This window comes from Podarcis gaigeae (assembly GCF_964106915.1).
Source record: "Podarcis gaigeae genome assembly, chromosome: 3".
In the NCBI taxonomy this organism is placed as follows: Eukaryota; Metazoa; Chordata; class Lepidosauria; order Squamata; family Lacertidae; genus Podarcis; species Podarcis gaigeae.
In genome coordinates this window covers 92,258,132-92,280,063 of record NC_139680.1, presented here as the reverse complement: position 1 = coordinate 92,280,063, position 21,932 = coordinate 92,258,132, and the positions used below count along the sequence as shown (strand labels likewise).

General features: G+C 44.2%; 2 protein-coding genes across 9 annotated transcripts in view; one reads left to right on the top strand and one right to left on the bottom strand.

The window, feature by feature from the left end:
* Window positions 1-21,932, bottom strand: part of TAF1A (TATA-box binding protein associated factor, RNA polymerase I subunit A) — a 43,734-nt gene that overhangs the window by 5,757 nt on the left and 16,045 nt on the right. Inside the window, exons 1-6 of one of the 4 annotated variants that reach the window (XM_083733586.1) lie at window positions 14,277-14,296; window positions 7,033-7,182; window positions 6,062-6,231; window positions 4,655-4,768; window positions 3,341-3,539; window positions 1,005-1,135 (exon numbers count right to left, since the gene is read on the bottom strand). In XM_083733586.1, coding sequence (XP_083589712.1) covers window positions 1,005-1,135; window positions 3,341-3,539; window positions 4,655-4,768; window positions 6,062-6,231; window positions 7,033-7,180 — 762 coding nt within the window. In that variant the 5' untranslated portion in view covers window positions 7,181-7,182; window positions 14,277-14,296. Of the gene's footprint in view, window positions 1-1,004; window positions 1,136-3,340; window positions 3,540-4,654; window positions 4,769-6,061; window positions 6,232-7,032; window positions 7,183-11,433; window positions 11,607-11,735; window positions 11,956-14,276; window positions 14,297-21,932 lie in introns of those variants that run through there. The other 3 variants (XM_083733585.1, XM_083733584.1, XM_083733587.1) reach the window with 3 other exon arrangements.
* The window catches only part of MIA3 (MIA SH3 domain ER export factor 3), a 38,219-nt gene continuing 34,661 nt past the window's right edge, over window positions 18,375-21,932 (top strand). For 4 of the 5 annotated variants that reach the window (XR_014562726.1, XR_014562727.1, XM_083732994.1 and 1 more), the window contains exons 1-2: window positions 18,375-18,750; window positions 21,118-21,251. Coding sequence is in view for 3 of the 5 variants with exons in the window: in XM_083732994.1 (XP_083589120.1) it covers window positions 18,570-18,750; window positions 21,118-21,251 (315 nt within the window). In the remaining 2 variants the exon portion in view is untranslated. The other variant, XM_083732995.1, reaches the window with a different exon arrangement.

Genomic DNA, 21,932 nt, shown 5'->3' with positions numbered 1-21,932 from the left:
AGCTGTTAAGGGCTTCATATACTAATTGTAACCTCTTGAACTTGGCCTGGCAGCCGGGTGCAGACCTCTGAGCAGAGGTGTTATATGCAGGCAAGGTCTCACTCCTATCAGCAACTGTGCTGCAGCGTTCTGCACTAACTGCAGCTTCTGGGTCAAGCACAAGGGAAGCCCCGCATAGAATACACTGCAATAATCCAATTTAATGGATCAGAAATAAGAGCTTTAGAATAAAAAAGTAAAATCCAGGTGGGAACTTATGGCTGGATAATATATACACAGTGGCGTAGCGTGGGGGGTGCAGGGGGGGCCGGCCACACCGGGCGCAACATCTGGGGGGGCACTCGCACTCGCAGCTCTCTGCCCCTACCTGGCTCACTCACTCTCTCTCACTGCAGTGCTGGCTGTGTGAATCCGATCCGAGCCGCCAGGTCATCGCCCACTGTGGAGGGGGGGGTGCCAGGCGTACGGTTAGGGGGCGCAATCCACGGGTTAGGGGGCGCAAATTACTTGCCTTGCCCCGGGTGATGACAACCCACGCTACGCTGCTGTATATACATATCACTAAATGTGATTGGTTTGGTGCACACAGAGAGAGAAGAGGGAGGGAGGGAAAGGGAGAAAGAGAGAGAATATCATTTGGATCAAATTGCCAAACCATGGTTTGGTCATTGGGTTCAAAACTTGGGGCTGAAGGCTTTCTCCTCCTACAATTATCTCGCTTCCTGATCCAAGCAAACTCCAGTTAGCCATTACATTTGAACTGGCAATCTATCTAGTATTTTTTAAAAGCCACATTTTTTTAAGCCAATGAACATCATCATATGTTATGACAGAGAAGTCCCAAGACTCCCCAATGCTTTCTAGACACTTTTTCAGAGTCCTATTTTACTAATTGCTATGAAAGATGTTTTTCTAGTATTCCTTGAGCTACAAAAACTTGGAACAGCCAGCAACTACTTAGATCAAGATTTGGGGGATGGGGGAGGAGTGAAGCATGCTCTTACATCCACATAACACTTCACAAAAGGATCCCAAACTCCAGGAATTTTAATGATCTCCTTGAGGCTGACTTTAGCCTGGCGGTACAAGATGCGCATTTCCTGCTGAATAGAAGACACTGCGTAGCTGTCCTCATCTGTGAAAGACAAGGCATAATATAACCTCTTATATTAAGCACAGGGATCTGCAACTCAGGTAAATCATGAAACTAATCTCACTTTCCAAGCACCCTAAAAATAAAAATAAAAAGCTTTCTGAAAGAGAAGAACCAAAGAAATTCACAACATATCTTTCTGGTCCCAAAAGAGTCAAACAGAGGACTATTAAGCAGGGAACCTCTTTCAAGCAGAGACCACGTTGACAGGTGATAAACCCCACCCACCTCTTAAGGCAACAAATGATGATTAAGCTTTATGTTTACTGCAAGTCAATGAATCTGATTAAACTTAATGGCAAAGCAGACTGAAACGAAAACGTCAGTCAAGTCTGCTTTACTGAGAATGCCATTCAGTTTGAGTTCCTGCGGTTCAGATGCAATGATGATAAGAGCAGAAAACTCTCAACAAACTATTCAAAAAAACTAACCTTCACCTGATGAGGAAGGCAGACTTAACAACACAATCCTAAGCATGTTTGTTCATAAGTTCCGTCGAGTTCACTGGACTTAAAGGTAAAGGTAAAGGGAACCCTGACCATTAGGTCCAGTCGTGACCGACTCTGGGGTTGCACGCTCATCTTGCTCTATAGGCCGAGGGAGCCAGCGTTTGTCCGCAGACAGCTTCCGGGTCATGTGGCCAGCATGATTAAGCCACTTCTGGCGAACCAGAGCATCACACGGAAACGCTGTTTATCTTCCCGCCGGAGCGGTCCCTATTTATCTACTTGCACTGGCGTGCTTTCGAACTGCTAGGTTGACAGGAACAGGGACCAAGCAACGGGAGCTCACCCCGTGGCGGAGATTCAAACCACCGACCTTCTGATCGGCAAGTCCTAGGCTCTGTGATTTAACCCACAGCGCCACCCGCGTCACTGGACTTACTCCCTAACAATTGCTTAATGCTGAAATCCCAAAGACACGACTTCTGATTTAACTATGACCTCAGGACAGTTTAGTAGTCCAAATACCACTGACTGCTGCACTGTATAGTGTTATTTTGTGTGTTGTTCTTGATTATTGTTTCATACTGACTACAGTGGTGCCCCGCAAGACGAATGCCTCGCAAGACGAAAAACCCGCAAGACGAAAGGGTTTTCCGTTTTTTGAGGCACTTCGCAAGACGAATTTCCCTATGGGCTTGCTTCGCAAGAAGAAAGCCCATAGGGAAATCTCCGGGGACCTCTTTTAAATGCTGGCGGTGGGGAGCAAAGCCTTTCCCCCCCCCTCCGGCCTTCAGAAGAGGTCCAGGAAGGCCGGCGGGGGCCAAAAGGCTTTGCTCCCCACCGCCAGCATTTTAAAAGCAGTCCGGGATAGCAGGGAAGCGCTTCCCGCTATCCTGGACGGCTTTTGAAGGCAGGCGGGGGGAGCAAAGACTTTTGCTCCCCCGCCGGCCTTCAGAAGAGGTCCAGGACCTCTTCTGAAGGCGGGCGGGGGGTGAAAGTCTTTGCTCCCCCCTGCCTGCCTTCCCGGGAGAGCGGAGAAAAGCAGCGTGTTTCTCCGCTGTCCTGGACGGCTTTTGAAGGAAAAGCCATCCAGGAAACCGCCTTCAGACCAGGTCTGGGACAGTCTGTCCCCCGACCTCTTCTGAAGGCTGGCGGGGGGCAAAAGTCTTTGTCCCCCCTGCCTGCCTTCCTGGGGGCTTTTAAATCGCCCCGGGACAGTGGAGAAGTCCTCCGCTGTCCCGGGGCGATTTTTAAATGCTGGCGGGCGGCAGCGAAGCCTTCGCTGCCGCCCGCCAGCATTTTAAAATGCTGTCCCGGGGTTTTTTAAAATGCTGGGGGTGGGAAGAAAAGCCCTTGTCCCCCCCCCTCAGCCTTCAGAAGAGGTCGGGGGACAGACTGTCCCAGACCTGGTCTGAAGGCGGTTTCCATAGGAACGCATTAATTGATTTTTAATGCATTCCTATGGGAAACCGTGCTTCGCAAGACGAAAAACTCGCAAGACGAAAAAACTTGCGGAACGAATTAATTTCGTCTTGCGAGGCACCACTGTATTCCTCTATTCATTCATCCTTGCTGTGGGTGGGATACAAAACAGACAGACAATAAAAACATTATTAGGACTTAGGTGCATATTCAAAGTCCAGCATTAGAGTCTCATTCTATGCTTCCAATTTCAAGAGCTGAGCATAATAATCATGGCCATCTATGTCCTGCAACGATTTTCCCTAAGGCGCATACTCACCAAGCCCCAACATGTCCGCCTTCTTTTTCAACCACTTAGAATAGTCGAGCAGCCCCCTGTAACCTTGAATGAGTTTCAGTTCTTTGTTCTGAATGACTGTTTGTTCTCCGTACTTCCAGCTTTCTGCCAGGACCAGGTTCTGATAAGCCTCATCCTCAAACCCGTTGCACAGGAGGTGGAAGGCGTGCTCTAAAGAAACCTACAACAATTTCAACCTAGCTTACAATCCGCAGCAGCAGCGGCGGTTCTGAATAAAATGCTACAATGCAAACCCAATGGGCTCAAAGACCTACTACATACGGGGGTTTCCCCACTACTTTCAGTGAAAAATTTGGCAGCTTTGCAAGAGCAACAGGGATATGCCATTTGAATGATGCTGGACCTGGAAATAAATGGGGGACCACTATCAAATTGGCAATGCAATTAACATCAGCACACGCCATTCAAATCTTGGCAAATGCACTAACACTCACTGGATCCCAGTCAAGGTTCAAACTGGCTCAGTAGCAACCCAGTGGAACAGGGACTAAAGCTTCTGTACACCAAGAAAGAATGAAAAAGAACTAGACTTCTGAATGTAAACCAAAATGGAATTACTCCGTTTAGCTTAACATTTAAAAAAAAATATGCAAATGATATGAAACAGAATTATAAATGAGTGGAAAACTGAATATAAAGGAATTAACACAAAATCAGGTAAAATTTTTAGGGACTCCCAGTTTGAACTCTACAAGTATACAAATGGTACACTTTTTTGCATGTACATGGGGTCAATTTACTGGAGATCAAGGTGCAGAACTGTGCATATATATACATATACATACATACATATATATATATACATATACAAAACAGCAAAACAATAACTCTATTCTGTAATTAAGGATATGTTTTACCAAAGAAACTTCTACTAGGAGTAATGGACATTGCTACAAATCTCCGCAACGAGAAATAGAAAGGGTGAGGAACCTCCGGCTCATGGGCCTAATCCTGCAGAGGTCCTAATTATGTTTGTGAGGCCATCTTCCTCAAACCATGCCCACCCGCCACACCCCTAAAGTCACATGAGATATCAGGTGAGAGGAAGGAAAAAGCATGGCTTGCACACTGAATTACGTTCAAAACAAACCACTTGGAAAACGCACTTCAAAGGAGTTGCCACCCAAAATCGCTATGGTGAACTAAAAAGTTCCCCATCCCTGCTATACGTGGAAGAATGAGCAGCACTCTTAATAATAGCAATAATAATGTTAATAATGTTTTCTATGAAAAATAAGTATTGTGATCTTAATGATCCTTTGGAACTCTCCTCACCTTTAAATATCCTTTTACTCCTAAATTTTTCATCTGATCTGCAAAGTGGTTGGTCTCTTGAATATTGCTCCGTGGATGCCGCTGCAAGATCTCAGTTCCTATTCTCCAGATCTCCTAGCACGGAGAACACACATTCAGAACACAGACGCAAACGACAGCTACAAAAAGCCAATATAAGCATAGCTTTGAAGTATACGGTCACTTACAACAGGCACAAAGAGCACTTCTAATTGCATAATGCAAAAATTTGCAGCCATCGTGACACAGAATTAAATGCACAACAAAACAGCCTAAATTGGGGATAGGCAACAAGTGGCCCTTGGTCTAATTTCATGTGGCCCTCAACACTGTTTCAAAAGCCTTCTGCAAGCAATCAGGTTATATCTCTGGCAAGAGCAATCTATCCCTATCCCAGCAGCCCACTGGCTGGAGAGGGAAAGACAGAGAGAAGCATAGCTCAGTCTGATAAGCTCAGTTGGTAGAGAATGAGACTCTTTACCTCATGGTTGTGGGTTTGAGCCCCACGTTGGGCAAAAGATTCCTGCATTGCAGGGGGCTGAACCCCAACTCTCAATAACATTCGATAACCATCGACCGTGGTATCCTTCTGGAGCGACCTACTTGGCTGGTCGTTCCTAGAGGCAGTGTTCTTTGGCCCCATAGAGCCTTCAATGTGGAGTTCCTGAGGGATCAATGTTACCCCTTGTGCTGTTTAACATCTACATGAAACTACTGAGTGGGGTCATCCAGTGTTCTGGAGCACGTGGTCAGCAATATGCTGATGACAAACAGCTCTACTTCTCCTTTACAATTGCAGGTGAGGCAATGAAAGTTCTGGACCATTGTCTCACTTCACTAATGGATTGGATAAGAGCCAACAGGCTGAAACTCAATCAACATTTCTCTTCAGTCAGGTGTTTGGCTGATGGCTTTTAAAATGTGTTTGTGGGACAGGCTTTTTCAGCTTGTTTTTGTATTCTCATTTTGTATTTTCCTGTTGTGAAGTACCCTGGGATCTTCAGAAGAAGGGTGGTATACAAACAAACAAACCCTTGTGTCTGTTCCAACTCTACAGTTCTATAATTGCAATTTAATGTTGTGAACCACCCTCAGATCTATGGATATAGGACAGTATATTAATTTAATAATTATAATAATTCTATGAGATGGCAGAAAGGAGAAACTACTTTAGGTTTTGCCCTTTCCATCACTGGCATGTACTTCAACAAAAGGCTATCCCCAACAGAATACAGCCATCAATAGAAGAAAGGCAGCCCACCCTTGGTCCAAAAATTGCTCTACCCTATTCCTAAACATATTACATGATGGAAGCATAGGACACAAGAATCACAGAGACCATTTTCCGTCTTTCCTGTTCAGAATCAGGGGATTAGCTCGTCTACTTACTTCAGGAGCAGCCCGCAGTCTGTCTTTACTGTAATGCTCCAACATTTCTATGTAGCTTATGATTAATTCTGCAGCCCTCTGCAACTGGCCTTGCAAAAGGGAATCCTGGATGCAGTTTAAACAACCTTCTTTTGCCTTCTGAAATTCCGAGTGCATTCCGACCCTAGATGCTACAACACAAGAATAATTTTGGTAACAGACATGAGAATAATTTTGATGTGTTTCTAATGCAGTTATAGACTTAAATTACAATTTAGAGGAAAAGACAAAAGCCCATACATTCTTGGTTGCATCTGGCAAGTAAACACAGGAATCAATCCTGCATTTCATCTTTGGAACATAAAATCCAATACCATACTACTAAACTGTCTAACTTCCTTCATAGCTTCATGCAAACATAAAGGTAAAGGTAAAGGGACCCCCGACCATTAGGTCCAGTCGTGACCGACTCTGGGATTGCGGCGCTCATCTCGCTTTATTGGCCGAGGGAGCCGGCGTACAGCTTCCGGGTCATGTGGCCAGCATGACTAAGCTGCTTCTGGCGAACCAGAGCAGCACACGGAAACACCGTTTACCTTCCCGCCGGAGCGGTACCTATTTATCTACTTGCACTTTGATGTGCTTTCGAACTGCTAGGTTGGCAGGAGCAGGGACCGAACAACGGGAGCTCACCCTGTCGCAGGGATACGAACCGCCGACCTTCTGATCAACAAGTCCTAGGCTCTGTGGTTTAACCACAGCGCCACCCGAATCCCTGTGGTTAAACCCGTGTGGTTTAACCCACAGCACCACCCATGCAAACATAACTTCATGCAAAAAAAAATGTGCTGCTGCCACCTACTGTAGACTGATGAGGGCATAAATGAGGAAAAGGTTTTCCACCATTTTTGCTTCTTGCTTCCATTGTTGATAGTCCTATCATACCATGCAAAGCAATAAGGAATCTTACCAACCAGCAATCAATAACTTACTTGTGTAGTGAAAATATCTTGGGAGTAAAGGTAAATAAATTCCTGGGATGGGAGCTGTCGTTGTTGTGGCTGCATGCACATCCTGTGTTTCTCCTTCCAAATTTATCTGCCCTCTTTTTCTTCTCAGTTCTTCAACAAAAGTATCCATTTCTGTGAAAGGAAGATGGGGAAATATTTATGCTTGCAGGCCAGGCAAATCAAAATAAGAAATGAAGCAGGGGGAAAGAGACACTTTCAATGTCTTTAAAAACAGCTGTACAAGGAAGTATAAATTTAGTTTTTTATTACTATTTCCCATTAAATATTGCCCCTTTACAGACATGAAATGGAAGCAGGGTGCCCGATACAAATGGGGAATAGAGCACCTTGCTGAAATTTCAGTCAACATTGCTGTAGCTACAGTGATGTGAAGGTTAAAGTGTGCATCTTAGAAGAAGGTGGAGGGAGAGACAGACAGACAGACAAAGCAGGCCACTGCAGGGCTAGAAAAGCCTTCAGCATTGGAAGAATGAAATTATCGTTTTGGGGTAGAATATCTACGATAAAAATGAGTGTCCTTCCAAAGATGTTATTCCTATTTCAAACTATCCCCATATTAAAGGGGGTAGCAATCTTTAGAGAGTGGCAAAGAGTGCTTTCAAGATATATCTGGCAGGGCAAGAAGCCAAGAATTAAATATAAATTATTAACAGATGCAAAGGAAAGAGGAGTCTTCGCCCTGCCAGATCTGAAACTATACTATGAAGCAGCATGTCTTTGCTGGTTGAGAGACTGGATAAAATTAGAGAATAAAGAACTATTAGACTTAGAGGGTTTTGATAGCAGATTTGGATGGCACGCGTATCTATGGGCTGAAAAGAAGAAAGTTCATAAAGGTTTTGGGAACCACATATTCCGGAGTCCACTGATTGAAATATGGGAGAGGTATAAAAACCTATTAGAACCGAAAGTTCCACACTGGTTATCACCATTAGAGGTTATGAGTGTAAAGAAAGCAAATATGAGAGGTAAATGGATTACATACGGTGAAATGATAATCAAAGAAGGAGGAAAATGGAAACTAAAACCATATGAACAAGTTAAAGAACATGTATATGATTGGTTGCACTATTTCCAGGTAAACGAAATGTTTAAAAAAGATATTAAAGAAAGGGGTTATGTTGAAAAAGACTCAAAGTTTCAGACAGATGTGATAAATAATAATTGTAAAATTTTGTCAAAAATGTATAAAATATTGTTGGAATGGAATACCAAAGATGAAGAAGTCAAATGATACAATGGGCCAGAGACTTTGGTTATAATATTCAGTTTGAGGATTGGGAAAAACTGTGGAAAGAGAATTTAAGATTTACTGCATGTACAGTACTTAAAGAAAATGTTATGAAAATGTTTTACAGATGGTATATTACACCGGTAAAACTATCAAAAATGTATAAGACATGCAACAAATGTTGGAAATGTAAAGAAAAAGAAGGTACGTTTTACCATATGTGGTGGGAATGTAAGAAAGTGAAGGGTTTCAGGGAGGTGATCTATAACAAAATGAAAAAGATGTTAAAATATACATTTGTAAAGAAACCAGAGATCTTTCTTTTAGGAATTACAGGGAACGAAATTAGAAGAAAAGACTGTAAACTTTTCCAATACGCAGCCACAGCAGCAAGAATTCTACTGGCCCAGAAATGGAAACAAGAGGAGATACCGACAATAGAAGATTGGAGACTGAAGCTGACTGATTATGCAGAATTGGACAGATTAATCGGAAAAATTATATATCTTCAAGACCAAAAGTTCATCGAGGACTGGGGGAAATTTGTTGAATATCTGAAAAGAATATGTGATGTGCAAACAACACTGGTGGGATTTCAAGAAGCACTGTGAACACAGAGATATATTGTTAAAAAAACAAATAGGAGTGGGAGGGAAGTTTAATGGCAATATAAACAGAGAAATGCGTAAACTGAGAAGAAATCATGGGTGATTGTCAGAGAAGCCGAAGGAAGTCTAAAAAGTATCAAATTTGTGAAAAAAGGAAAAGCCTTCAGCATTGCTCCCCACACCATTTTTATTCCTTGCCTTGTGCAGAATCAGAATTGGAAAGGAGACGTATCACCCATCGGGGTGCCAACTTGAATAAAATATTGTGGGAGCCCTTGTAAGCTCCATCCCACATAATCAATCACATGGCACAGTGCGCACACACCATTTGAATGGGAATGCCCATCAACTTTGTGGGGGGACAGCCCCCTCAAATATTTTATTGTTGAGCCAAAGCCCCCACAGCCCCTAGGAGTTGGCTCCTATGTCACCCATTTTTTCAGAAGTGGGGCAGGACAACAACTCACATAGTCTTGGTCCTCTCAGTGTTTCAGATTGGTTATAACCTTGGAGTTGTGCTTTATTCTTGAATTCATGTTGTTTTTCATTTTATGTTTTCGGCTGTATTAAAGTTACTTCCATACTTATTTATTGTAAGCAGCTGAGAGAACCTTACAGCATGGGCCAGCATGCAAGCGTCACAAATAAATATTACACTGTACTGTAGAAGAGCAGGGGACTCTTATTTGTTCATTTATTTATTTATTTATTTTTACCAACCACCAAAACACAAACAGTGAAACTCCCCAGGCGGCTGATACATTGGGTATACATATTCAATAATATACATATTCAATAATATATATTCAATAATATTCGATAATAACATATTCAAATCAACCATATGTACACTTCTATATACCTTAACACTCCTCCCTCCACAAGGTTTATTTAACTTTTAACATTTTAATTGCCCCAAATTGTTCAAACCTACCCAAATAATTCAATATCTTCTCAAACCAATCCTCCTCCTTCTCACTGATCTTAAACCCTTTCATTCTATGTATCTTCACAGTTAGGTATTCTAAAATTATAATATTATTCAGTTTTTTCCTCCATTGGTTCACCCCTAGCTCTTCTGCATTTTTCCAATTACTCGCTATAACCTGTCTGGCTGCAATTACCATCAATTTTACCCATTTACATTCCTCTTTTGTTTTTAACTCAGTACTACTCAGGCTAATAAGAACCATTAATTTATATATTTCCACATTCCTTCCCACAATTCCCGATATTTCTATACCAATCTGTTTCCAAAATTCATTAACTAACGGACAATCCCACCACATATGAATGTACATTCCCATCACTCCACGTAGTCGTGGTGTGCAGCAGGGGACTAATTTTTAAATAATTTGTTAACCCCACATATTAATTAAGTTATTAGGCTGTAATCCTACACACACTTACATGGGAGTGAGTTACATTGAACTCAATGGGCCTTACTTCGGAATAAACAGACACAGACTCACACCATGAATAGGCAACGTAGTCAGCCAACTCCTGGTGAGGATACTTAACCTAGTCCCTGGAGTCTTCTGTCGCCCCACAGCCCCTGCAGAGGAGGCACTAGCACCCCATTCAACAGCATCCCCTGGAGTTTAGTGCCTGAAATGGATTGCAACTTTTGTGTCGTTTCTTTCTGATGGGCCGATGCAGTGATCTCTTGAGTTTTCTACACTCCATGAAGCCACTAGGTGGCATCAGATAACTTATGTTTCCCTGACACTTCCCATCCTGATCTGCAAAAGTAACAGTGGCATAAACAATTTTTTAAAAAGCCCAAATTATAGGTTGACGCTAGATGCCCCCCCTTTTTTTCTTCCTTTCCCTTCCTATTCATCAGTAGTGAGAAATCCAATATTTTAGTGCACCTGTGGCAAAATTAAATCAGCAGGCTTCCAGACTTTCAAGTGGGATATAACAATCATATACTGGCAAATTCAGGGTGCACAGTTAAAACTGCTTTGGAACTCTTGCTCAACAAACCCATTTTCCCCGAAGTCTGGGCTTTCTGCAGTGAGGAAAGTGACAAGAAAATGCACTGGGAAATACAGTTACAGATAGGTAGCCGTGTTGGTCTGCCATAGTCAAAACAAAAAAAAATTCCTTCCAGTAGCACCTTAAAGACCAACTAAGTCAGTTCTTGGTATGAGCTTTCGTGTGCATGCAGATGAAGAAGTGTGCATGCACACGAAAGCTCATACCAAGAACTGACTTAGTTGGTCTTTAAGGTGCTACTGGAAGGAATTTTTTTTGTTTTGGGAAATACAGGTAATGCTTGTTTTGACGTGATGCCCCCTCGCATCCCTTTCTAACAAATCAGGATGAATGTTCAGCAAACAAGTGGCCTTTCCAAATAAAAGCACTACGCTACGAACTGCTTTCTATTACTTTTTGTTCCAGGATGAAAGTGCTGCTTCCTAATCACAGCTACACTCAAATTCCCAGTTCCTCCACTGCTTGCTATGGTAGCCCTCATTCGCAGAACTCCAAAAGGACCCAAGCACAATCTAGTCCAACCTGCGTGTCTCCTCAAAAGGAGCCAGGCAACTCTACACTCCAACTGCATCTGATTCCGTAGCCCACGAAAGCTTATGCCGTAATGAACATGTGAAGCGTCACAGGTGCCTTCGCTGTTTTTCCTGCAACAAGAGGATGTCAGAATTCTCTTCCTTAACTTCAGAAAAGTGAGGTGCCAATCTATACTTTTCCTATCTCTATAGTTATCGGTTGGCTACCACGTGTTGCCTCCCACGGGAATCTATTGGCTCCCAGATACAAGCGACGTGAGCTCTGAGAGGAGCCTTCGCCGGCCAACCTACCTGGATGCGGAGCTTCCTTCTGTCTCTCGGTAACCTCTCCTGATAGGGCCCGGTCTCGCGCTTAACGACAGGAGAAGCGCGCTCCCTACGAGGGTATGGAATGTCTAAAAGGCCATTTTGAGTTCCTTCCAGCACGCCGACGCATTCCTCGCCGCCATCTTTGACCATGGCATAACCCGACTTCCTGTTCGTACTACGTAACAGCCGGTTTTCTTTCTTTTTTTAAGTTAGGGGCGGGGCTGGAGGCCCTAAAGGACTTTGCAGTTATATGCGCGTGCGCAAAAACTTTTGAGGCTTTGTGGTTGTTGCCGCGCAGGGTAGACGCTCCTTGTGCTTTGCGAGGTGTCTGAACCTTGCTGGTCATCGCTAATGAAGAACAGGATATAATTTTAAAAATGCAGAACGTATTCGTTTTTCGAAGCTTAATTTTAGGTGGCTAAAATTATGCACAGAAGTTCATAAACCCCTGAGAGCGAACAAAAACTTGTCCAGTGTGGTGTAGTGGTTAAGAGCGGTAGTCTTGTAATCTGGGGAACCGGGTTCGAGTCTCCGCTCCTCCACATGCAGCTGCTGGGTGACCTTGGGCTAGTCACACTTCTCTGAAGTCTCTCAGCCCCACTCACCTCACAGAGTGTTTGTTGTGGGGGAGGAAGGGAAAGGAGAATATTAGCCGCTTTGAGACTCTCTAGGGTAGTGATAAAGCGGAATATCAAATCCAAACTCTTCTTCCTCTGAGCCCCACCAGGTAAAAAGCCACACAATTTCAACCAGAATGAAATGCTGTTTATAGGACTGTAGGGAAATATCCCTACAGATGGTGAAAGCAGTCATGAAATTAAAAGACGACTGCTCCTTGGGAGAAAGGCGATGGCAAACCTAGACAGCATCTTAAAAAGCAGAGACATCACCTTGCCAACAAAGGTCCGTATAGTTAAAGCCATGGTTTTCCCAGTAGTGATGTATGGAAGTGAGAGCTGGACCATAAAGAAGGCTGATCACCGAAGAATTGATGCTTTTGAATTATGGTGCTGGAGGAGACTCTTGAGAGTCCCATGGACTGCAAGAAGATCAAACCTCTCCATTCTTAAGGAAATCAGCCCTGAATGCTCACTGGAAGAACAGATCGTGAAGCTGAGGCTCCAATACTTTGGCCACCTCATGAGAAGAGAAGACTCCCTGGAAAAGACCCTGATGTTGGGAAAGATGGAGGGCACAAGGAGAAGGGGACGACAGAGGACGAGATGGTTGGACAGTGTTCTCGAAGCTACAAACATGAGTCTGACCATGAGTCTGCGGGAGGCAGTGGAAGACAGGAGTGCCTGGCGTGCTCTGGTCCATGGGGTCACGAAGAGTCGGACACGACTAAACGACTAAACAACAACAACAACACGGAAATATCCAGTACTCCCCCCCTTTTTTATAGCAAGTACCAGCACACTTCTCTCTTCCTTTCTTTGCTGCCATTGGTAGCTGTTTTGTGCTGGCACCCATGGCAATTTTCTCAAGATACAGGTACTGGCACCTCATCTCTTTACCGTATAAAGCCCTGGGAATCTCTATTTGGAAGTAAAGCTTTCTTATAGTAGTGATTATGCCATAGGAAATACTTACTGCTCACTGTCATAGCCTTCTATTTGACCTACAGTAAAAAAAAAGCGATCACAATCTTACATGCTGACTTGGAATTAAGACCCACTTAAACCAGTGAGCCATACGTAGGGCCAAGCTAAATCCCAACAGCTGCATTTCTGCAAGGAAGCAGGTAACCACCATGGCACTTGGCTCTGAGTAAACATGCTTTGGATTGTGCTGCAGCATCATAGCTGCAAATCCTATATATTCATACCCAGAGCTAAACCGTTGGCTTACTAGAGTCTATTTTTCCTAAATGCACAAATAGTTGCAAGTTTGTTTTTTATTTCATTTTACATATTTCAGTCATGAGACTCAACCTGTGAGTCTGCTCCGCATATGCTCCGTTTGGGTGAGTGTGTCTGATCCCTGCAACAAAGGCAGCACCTGGATCTTGGCAACAGGACTATATCCTCCCCCTCTGCCTCCAGCTACTCCACCACCTCCTGTTCATTCCTCCCCTGCACTGGAGGGACAGAAGAGAGAGAGAGCAGATCTGCTTCCCCTATCTTTCAATTAGAATCACAAGGGGAGGACCTCCCTTCTCCATCTCAGGGTGCTATTTAGCATTAAATAGAGGGCTGAGAAGAAGGCACTTGGCTGAGGTTAGTAGGCAGAGAGTGTAAGTGCTGCCACACTGAGCGATTGGCAGATAGTGCAAATCTCCGTGCAGAGGAGTTATATGCTAACAGGGTCTCGCTCCTGTCAGCAAGTGTGCTGCAGCATTCTGAACAAGCTATGGTTTCTGGATCAAGCACAAGGAAAGCCACTGAGGCTACCTGGGGCTCTAGTCACAAAGCTGGATACAGAATCACTCCCAGATGTATACTTGTTCATTTGGGGGTAGTGCAACCAATTTCCACGGCATGCAACTGACCAATTTTTTGGACATGGGAACCACTCACTCACAATGTCTCCATCTTGTCAGAATTCAGGCTCAGCTTATTTTTCCTCATCCAGCCCACCCCTCTGTCCAGGCATCATCCAAGGGCCGCATGGCCCTCCTGAATAACATCATGGAGAAATAGAGCCGAGTGTCAGCAGTTTACTGGTGGCACCTTGCTGTAAAACTCCTAATGACCACTTCCAGTGGCTTCATATAGATAGTAAGTAGCTTTGCAGATAAAATAGCATAGCTTCCAGGGGGCCAAAAAAAAATACCCTCCCAATGCTACTCTTTGCACTCATAGGTAGGACCCAAACCACTGTAACACAATGCCTCCAATTCCAGTTAAATGCCAGTGCAGGAAGATACCATGGTCAATGTTACCAAAAGCTGCAGAGTTATTGAGAAGCAGGTGCAAAGTCACACTCATCTTGTCCGACTCTGTAAAGGTCGTATGTCATCCAAGACTGTAGCTGACCTGTCATCCAAGAACTCAGGCAACTGCAGTTTGGAGGAGAGAGACAGAAGTGGGATCAGACAAGTTTTATCATCTCTTGACATTAAGTGTGCAAAAACGAACAAACTGCTTATTAAAGCTCTAGAACTCTGCTCATGGCATCCATTCCATTTAAATTGGTTTGTTTCCTTTTTTTTTTACTTTGCCCCTGGGATTGTACTCAGGGTGAGATCTGGAGCAAATTTAGGATTTGCATGTTCCTGTTTCCCCTTACTGTGGGTAGTAAAGGTACTGCAAAGCAGGCCTATGGGACAGGTAACAAGCAACCAGGTCATACATCTCAAAATGTTGAAAGTTGGGCAGGTCCTAGTCATAAAAACATTTGTGGAAATAAGCTGATCGCAACAAAAGCGACTATACATTTAGAAGTGAAAATTTGGGAGCAAGTATCAGTGTGTGGGGGTTGTTGTTTTTTTAAGTCTTTCATGTTAACATACTTTTAAATTCCTCTGATTGGGTGAAGAAAAACAGTAGAACAGTTCTGTTTTCCAGCAGCCACGCAATAGTCACTGATTATTTGGCTCAAAGTCAGATAGTACACAAGAGAATAGTCTGCAATGAAAATCAATAATTGTGAGTATATGCTAAGAACATCGGCTTCACTTCTGATGTAATTAGTGGCAAAGATTACTGTTAGCAATTTCAGATATCAAAGTAGCAATAACTGGAAGAGCACAACAGACTGCTACTTATGTAGTCACTCAGCGAGCCCAACTAGTTCATCATTATTATTCTCTCTGTGCTGCTTGGTACAAGGGACACTGTGTGCTTTACATATTTTAATTATCTTAAAAGGCCACTTCTACATACTGCCAAATGTGCAGAGATGAAAGCATTTACATTGCAATCATTAGCCTATTCTGTTATGTTCCTTTTCATATTAAGACACAAGTTAAGTTCTAGCAAACCTTGCCTTCTTTTTGTTAGAATCCTGAATGAACGTATTTTTCTGTATAGCATGCTTATTTCACATTAAACCAGTCAACTGGTGCAATGTAATCTAAGCACAAATGCAAAGCGAATGTATAAACCAACAATAACCTTAATGCAAACAAACTGAAAACATAGAGGATTGTTCAATGCTACCACGCTGTATCTATGCCTTAGCCAAAAAAGCTGACATAGCAACTCTCTGCATCATCTGAATGTTCTTCACCAGGTGTCCTGGCCCAGTCAAACGTCATGCAGCTGCACTATATATCTGCAGTGATGACTGGCACTGGTGTCAGATACTGCACATAACTCAGCCAAACACATGCATGGTAAGGGGTTTTTGAACATTTTTCAAGCCATGTAGATGAAATATAGGAGTACAGTACTAATTTTAAATTAGTTCCCTATAGATAATATGGGAATAACAGCAACAGAAGGTGCTTCCAGACTATCTGTTTATTGAACATTCAGCCTGATTTGTTCGCATGGAGATTAGGCAATGTTTCCTCCGTACTGAGTTTTCATTCTGATTTGTCTGAGAGGTGGTTAGATGGTGCTGCATCAAAACAAATGTTAATCTATGCTTTCCAATGCATTTCCACATCACTTTACTTATTGCAAAAAGTTTGGTATTTTGGGCAAGTGGGTTTGTTGCACAAGATCCCTTGGTAGCTATAGTTGTGCAACCTGAATTTGCTGGTATGTGATTGAATCCTTTGGGATAAATAAGAAACATTTAAGAAATAACATTAATCTGGTAGTAAGAGACATAGTGCCTCTGTTCCTGGAGGCAGCATATAAAAGGTAAAGGTAAAGGTACCCCTGCCCGTACGGGCCAGTCTTGACAGACTCTGGGGTTGTGCGCCCATCTCACTCAAGAGGCCGGGGGCCAGCGCTGTCCGGAGACACTTCCGGGTCACGTGGCCAGCGTGACATCGCTGCTCTGGCGAGCCAGAACCGCACACGGAAATGCCGTTTACCTTCCCGCTGGTAAGCGGTCCCTATTTATCTACTTGCACCTGGAGGTGCTTTCGAACTGCTAGGTTGGCAGGCGCTGGGACCGAGCAGCGGGAGCGCACCCCGCCGCAGGGATTCGAACCGCCGACCTTTCGATCGGCAAGTCCTAGGCGCTGAGGCTTTAACCCACAGCGCCACCTGCGTCCCTTGGAGGCAGCATATAGCCATCATTAATAGTGACCACTGATAGTCTTATCATTCATGAATTTGTCTCATCCTATTTTGAAGTCATCCAAGTTGGTAACCATCACCACATCTTATGGAAGTGAACTATACAATGTGTGAAGAAGCACAGTCTGTACTTAATCTCCCACCATTTAGCTTCATTGAATGACACTGTGTGATTTTTCATGTGAAATGCACAAGGAAGCCATTCAGATTCCACATCAGGGTGAAGATTCCACATCAGGGTGAACAGTCCATGTGACTTGCTGAAAGAATGAGGTGGTAGACGAAGCTTTGGGCAAAACTACATGTCCTGTCATCTCTGGTCATTGCCCATACTTGCTTACTTCAGCAACATCTGGGGGGCCAAAAGTTCCCCACCAGTTCTGGATTATCCTACTCCCTTATGTACTAGATTTCTACCTGCAGGAAGATTTTTGTACATAGGGAGGAACTATGTGAGATGCAGGGGGCCAACCTGAATAAAATATTGGGGAGGCCCAGGTAAGCCCCACCCTGCCTAATCGATTTACAAGATGCAGCATGCACACACCATTTGAGTGGCAATGCCTATTAACTTGGGGGAGCCCCCTCAAATATTCTATTTTGGGGGTACCATGGGGACCTCGGCCCCTAGGAGTTGGCTCCTATGGTTAGATGTGATTTTATCCTCCTGCAGTCCGAAATGACACTTCCTATTCTACCACCTCAGGACCATGGACATAGCCAAGATTTATACTGGGGAGGCGGAACCTCAGTTAAATATGTTTATTGATTTACTTGATCTGGGAGGGCAAGTGCCCTCCCTGGCTACGCCCACGCTCAGGGCTCGCCATATCCCCGTACCCCCTTTCTTCAATTTAAAACTGCAACCCTAACGACCCTTACTGCGGAGTGAGGGCGCGCTGGGGGTAGGGGGAAGAGTAAACAAATCCCAACTATTTATATCGCGCGCAAGAGACGAGCGCCTCTGCTTCAAAAGCGACAAAAACCCGGGGCCCTCCGGACTACAACTCCCGTCGGCCCCTCGTCACCGTCCACGCGGGCGGGCAGGCTGGGCCTGACGGGAGTTCTCTCGCTCCACGAGCCCACCGTGCTCTAGTGAAAACATACGGGGCGGCTTGGCAAGCGGCAGAAGGAAGGCCGGAAGCGAAGTTGTGTTTCCCCACTGACAGGGGAAGGTCCCCCAAGTCCGACCTGTTGTTGTCTTTCTCCGCCTGTCCGCCAGGCAGTTATTCAGGACTGACGGGGGGGGGGGCGGGCAGTGCTGCCAGATACAGAACCGGGGGTGCAAAGTGAACACACACATACACACAAAATACAGTCAGGGAGTGGAGGGAGAGGCGAGCAAAGGGAGAGAGCGAGCACCTGAGGTGCATTTGCCTGAGGAGTGGGGCGCGCGCGCCTATTCTTGGTCCTCCTCCTCCTCCCTATGGACAAGCACCGCCGCGCAGGGTGTGGTTCTCCTCCATCCTTTCCTCCTCCTCCTCCTCCTCCTGCTGCTCCTTTGGGGCAGCGGGCGAGTCTCCTCCTCCTCCTCTTCTTCCTCCTCCCCATATCCTTCTCCAGCCGGGCTCTGCTTGCTGCTGCTGACGTGTCTTGCTCCGGCTTCCCCCCGCCCGGCCGCCCCACGCGCCGCTTCTTTTTTTTCGGCGCCAGCCCGGCAGCCTCGCGAACTCCCAACATGGCTGCTGCGGCGCGGCGGCGGCCCCTCGCCCTGCCGCCTTGGCGGATGCTGCTGCCGCCGCCGCCGCCGCTGCTGCTGCTCTTGCTGTGCGCCCAGCTGCCCTCCTGCGCCCAGTCCGGCGGGGCCCCGGACCGCCGTTTCGCCGAATGGAAGCGGTGCGCCGACCCCGAGTGCAGCAGTAAGTGGCGGGGAGGGAAGAGGCAGGCGACCGGGTATCCGCCGGGTCCCTGCGACTGTCTGCCCTTGCAAAGGCATCTCCGAGGCCGCGTCAGAGAAGAGGCTCTGGATGGGGGCCGCCTCCTGCCTCGCAGGGTGGGGTGGGTTGGGGGGGGGAGCCGGAGAGTGCTTTTGCCCCACCGCTCTTCCCACGTCCCTGGAGGGACGGCGGGGGTCTTCATCTCTCCCCCTGTCATTTTACACCCTTGTCATTTTATATCTCCGTCCACGTTGCCTTGGGCCCGCTGCTCCTGGCAGGGTGGCCCCCCACTTGCCACGGTTTCTTAGCTTGTGCCAGAGCGAAACTTGCAACAACAACAACAAAAACACCACCCGAGCTTAATTGAACACAGTGGGATTTATTTTTGACGGGGAGGGGCTTTGGGTGTGAATGAGGTGTTTAGGATCGGAGCTAAAACTGGGAAGTGTTGCTTCAGTGTCTCACCCCCCCCCCCCCGTCAATTGTGCTCTTGCAGGTTGCTACCTGTCTTCTCCTTTGTAAAGTAGCGCGTGCTTTATTCCTTCCCTGTGTGGAGACGGCGATACTGTAATTATCATCCCGATCACCATTACGTATTACTCTTTCTTATACATTGCTGACTTTAACTGGAAGCCCGGGGGGGCGATCCTTTTACATTTTATCCCTCCCACCCACCGAAACAGCTCCACCACGCAGTCTGAGATGTCCCACGGTGTCGAAGGGTCTTAGGCTGCATCTCTTAAGTTGCCCATGACTTTGGTGGTTGTCACCCTAACAAATTGTTGCCCCAAATGATTTCATGGGCTGTTTTTGTTTGTTTGGGCTGACCCAGAGGAGGTTCTGATTAATCACCTAGTAAAAACTTATTGCTGGACCTGTTTCTCTTACTGCTGTCTCTGTACTACTACTGTTGTCACCAGGAAGATTTGCTTTTAATAAGCATCAAGTATTTGTCTTCCTTTCTGCTTGTAAACAAACCTGCATCCTTTAGAAGCTGTTTTTTGGGAGAAGCAAATTCTTGACCTCATTCTCCTCTTCTTCTCATTTCATTGTCCTGTATCAAATTACTCAAAGAAATCTGATATATGAAATTCATTTTCTTGGAAATATTCATCTATTTGAGTGGTTCCTAGCTAATTAGATGACTGCATTTGTTTGTTTAAAATGTATTGTTCTGATCCAGAACTCATTGTAAGAATATCTCAGACGTTTCAAATTTGTGGGTTTCAGATTCAGTGCGTTTAATTTTTGCTACTGACAGCCCACTCCTCAACTTGTTTAACTGCAAGGATGACTTCCTTATGTCCTGTTAAATGTGCATAGGGATTGGACCTGTACCTATGCAGGCTTACTTGGTAGTTAGTCCCACTGAGTTCAATGGTGTGACATTTGAGTATAGAATTGCAGCTATAAACTGTGATCCTTATTTTCAAGTAAGCATGCATACATTTGTGCTGTTGGTTTGACATTCCTAAACTAAAAATGTAGACTTTACTATTCAGTTAAACTAACTATACAGTTGTGTGTGCTCATGCATGTGTAGAAGGACTCTCTAGCTACATCACCTTTCAGAGATAAGCTTTTGCGAATTATAAAATAGAATTTGGAACCCTTTCCATTGATTTTGTTTATTTATTAAAATATACTTGTTCTGCCTTTCTTTCCCAAATAAATTAATTTAACTTAAATTGAAACAAATGTACAATATCAAGGTTTTATTTTTTTTAACAAAATCAACCCAGTTGAGCATGCTCTTCACAGGGCAACACACTTAGCATCCTCATTGTCAATGTTTAGGAAACAGTTTTTGTGGTTAAATTAACATCTAGTGTTGTGCTCATATTTTAGTGGAGTGGCTGGTACAGGACTTGTTCCTCTTATTGTATTACTGGATGAACTTTTTAGGAACTTTGTATTGTATTTAGTTTTAAGCTTAGTTTTAAATTGATTTTATGTTTACTTTGTTGGTTTGAGATTTCTTTTTTGCATAAAGCAAATAACAAACATATTTAATAAATAAATAAATAACACCCTGGTGCATAATGCATATGACTACATGCCTTTGGGACATAGTGAAGGATTGTGGTACTGGGATATATTCATGGAGTCTATTACGTTTTTCCAGGAGAAAATGTACATTGAAACCTCATTATGTCCTTTCATTGCTTTAACAAACATTTTAAGACACAAAGTAACTTCGATACCAGATTTTCACCAGCCATAACTTCTCGTTCCTGGGCTACATTGTTTCATACACATGGACTGCAAGTTATAGACAGGTTTCCTTTTCTGTTGAGAAAACGGCTCTTTATTTACTTTGCCATTTTTTTCCTCATTTTCTTTCAACAGTGCTAATGTGTCGAGGGAAAGCAGTGAAGGATTTTAAAGGCCCAGATTGCCGTTTTGTAGATTTTAAAGAAGGTGAATCGGTGTACGTGTATTATAAATTAACCGGGAGAACACATGAGCTTTGGGCTGGAAGTGTAAGTTTTTAAGTACTTTATATGGTTTAACACAAATTGGAAAAAGCAGTATGGGTGGTATTCAATGAAGCTTTACTCAGAGAAGGTGCACTGAAATTAATGAACATGACTAAGTTAGGTCCATTAATTTCAGTGGGTCTACAGTACTCTGAGTAAAACTTATCAGAAGTGACATGGGGTGGTATTCAACTAACATTTTAATTTTTCTTTTCTTTCTTTCGCTGCTTCCCCCAGAGATGTTCACAGGTATTTACACATTGTGCTACAGTATGTTATCTTACATATTCATTAAATAATCCCCACTTTGCCAAGAAGTCAAGGGATACTGCTACAGCCTTTTAGTTTCCTCTGCATGAGAGAGCATAAGAGACTTGTTAACTTTGAATTCTACAAGCAAAGCCTATTGGAAGTAAATGAATGCTTACAAAGAGGCAATACAATCACCAAGCTGCTTCCAATCCAGCTAAACTCACCACCTCTGCAGTTGTTGTTTTTTGCACTAGAAATAGCACACCATCAGCTTCTAATGCAGAAGAGATTCTGCCTTGACTCAGAAAACTTTGAGTAAATGCAAATCTACCAGATCACCCAAACGAGACAGCAGATTCCTGTTACTTATAATAGAATTGTATTTTTTTCGTTTGTTTTTGTTTTGCTTCAACTTGACTTAAAATTCTGTTT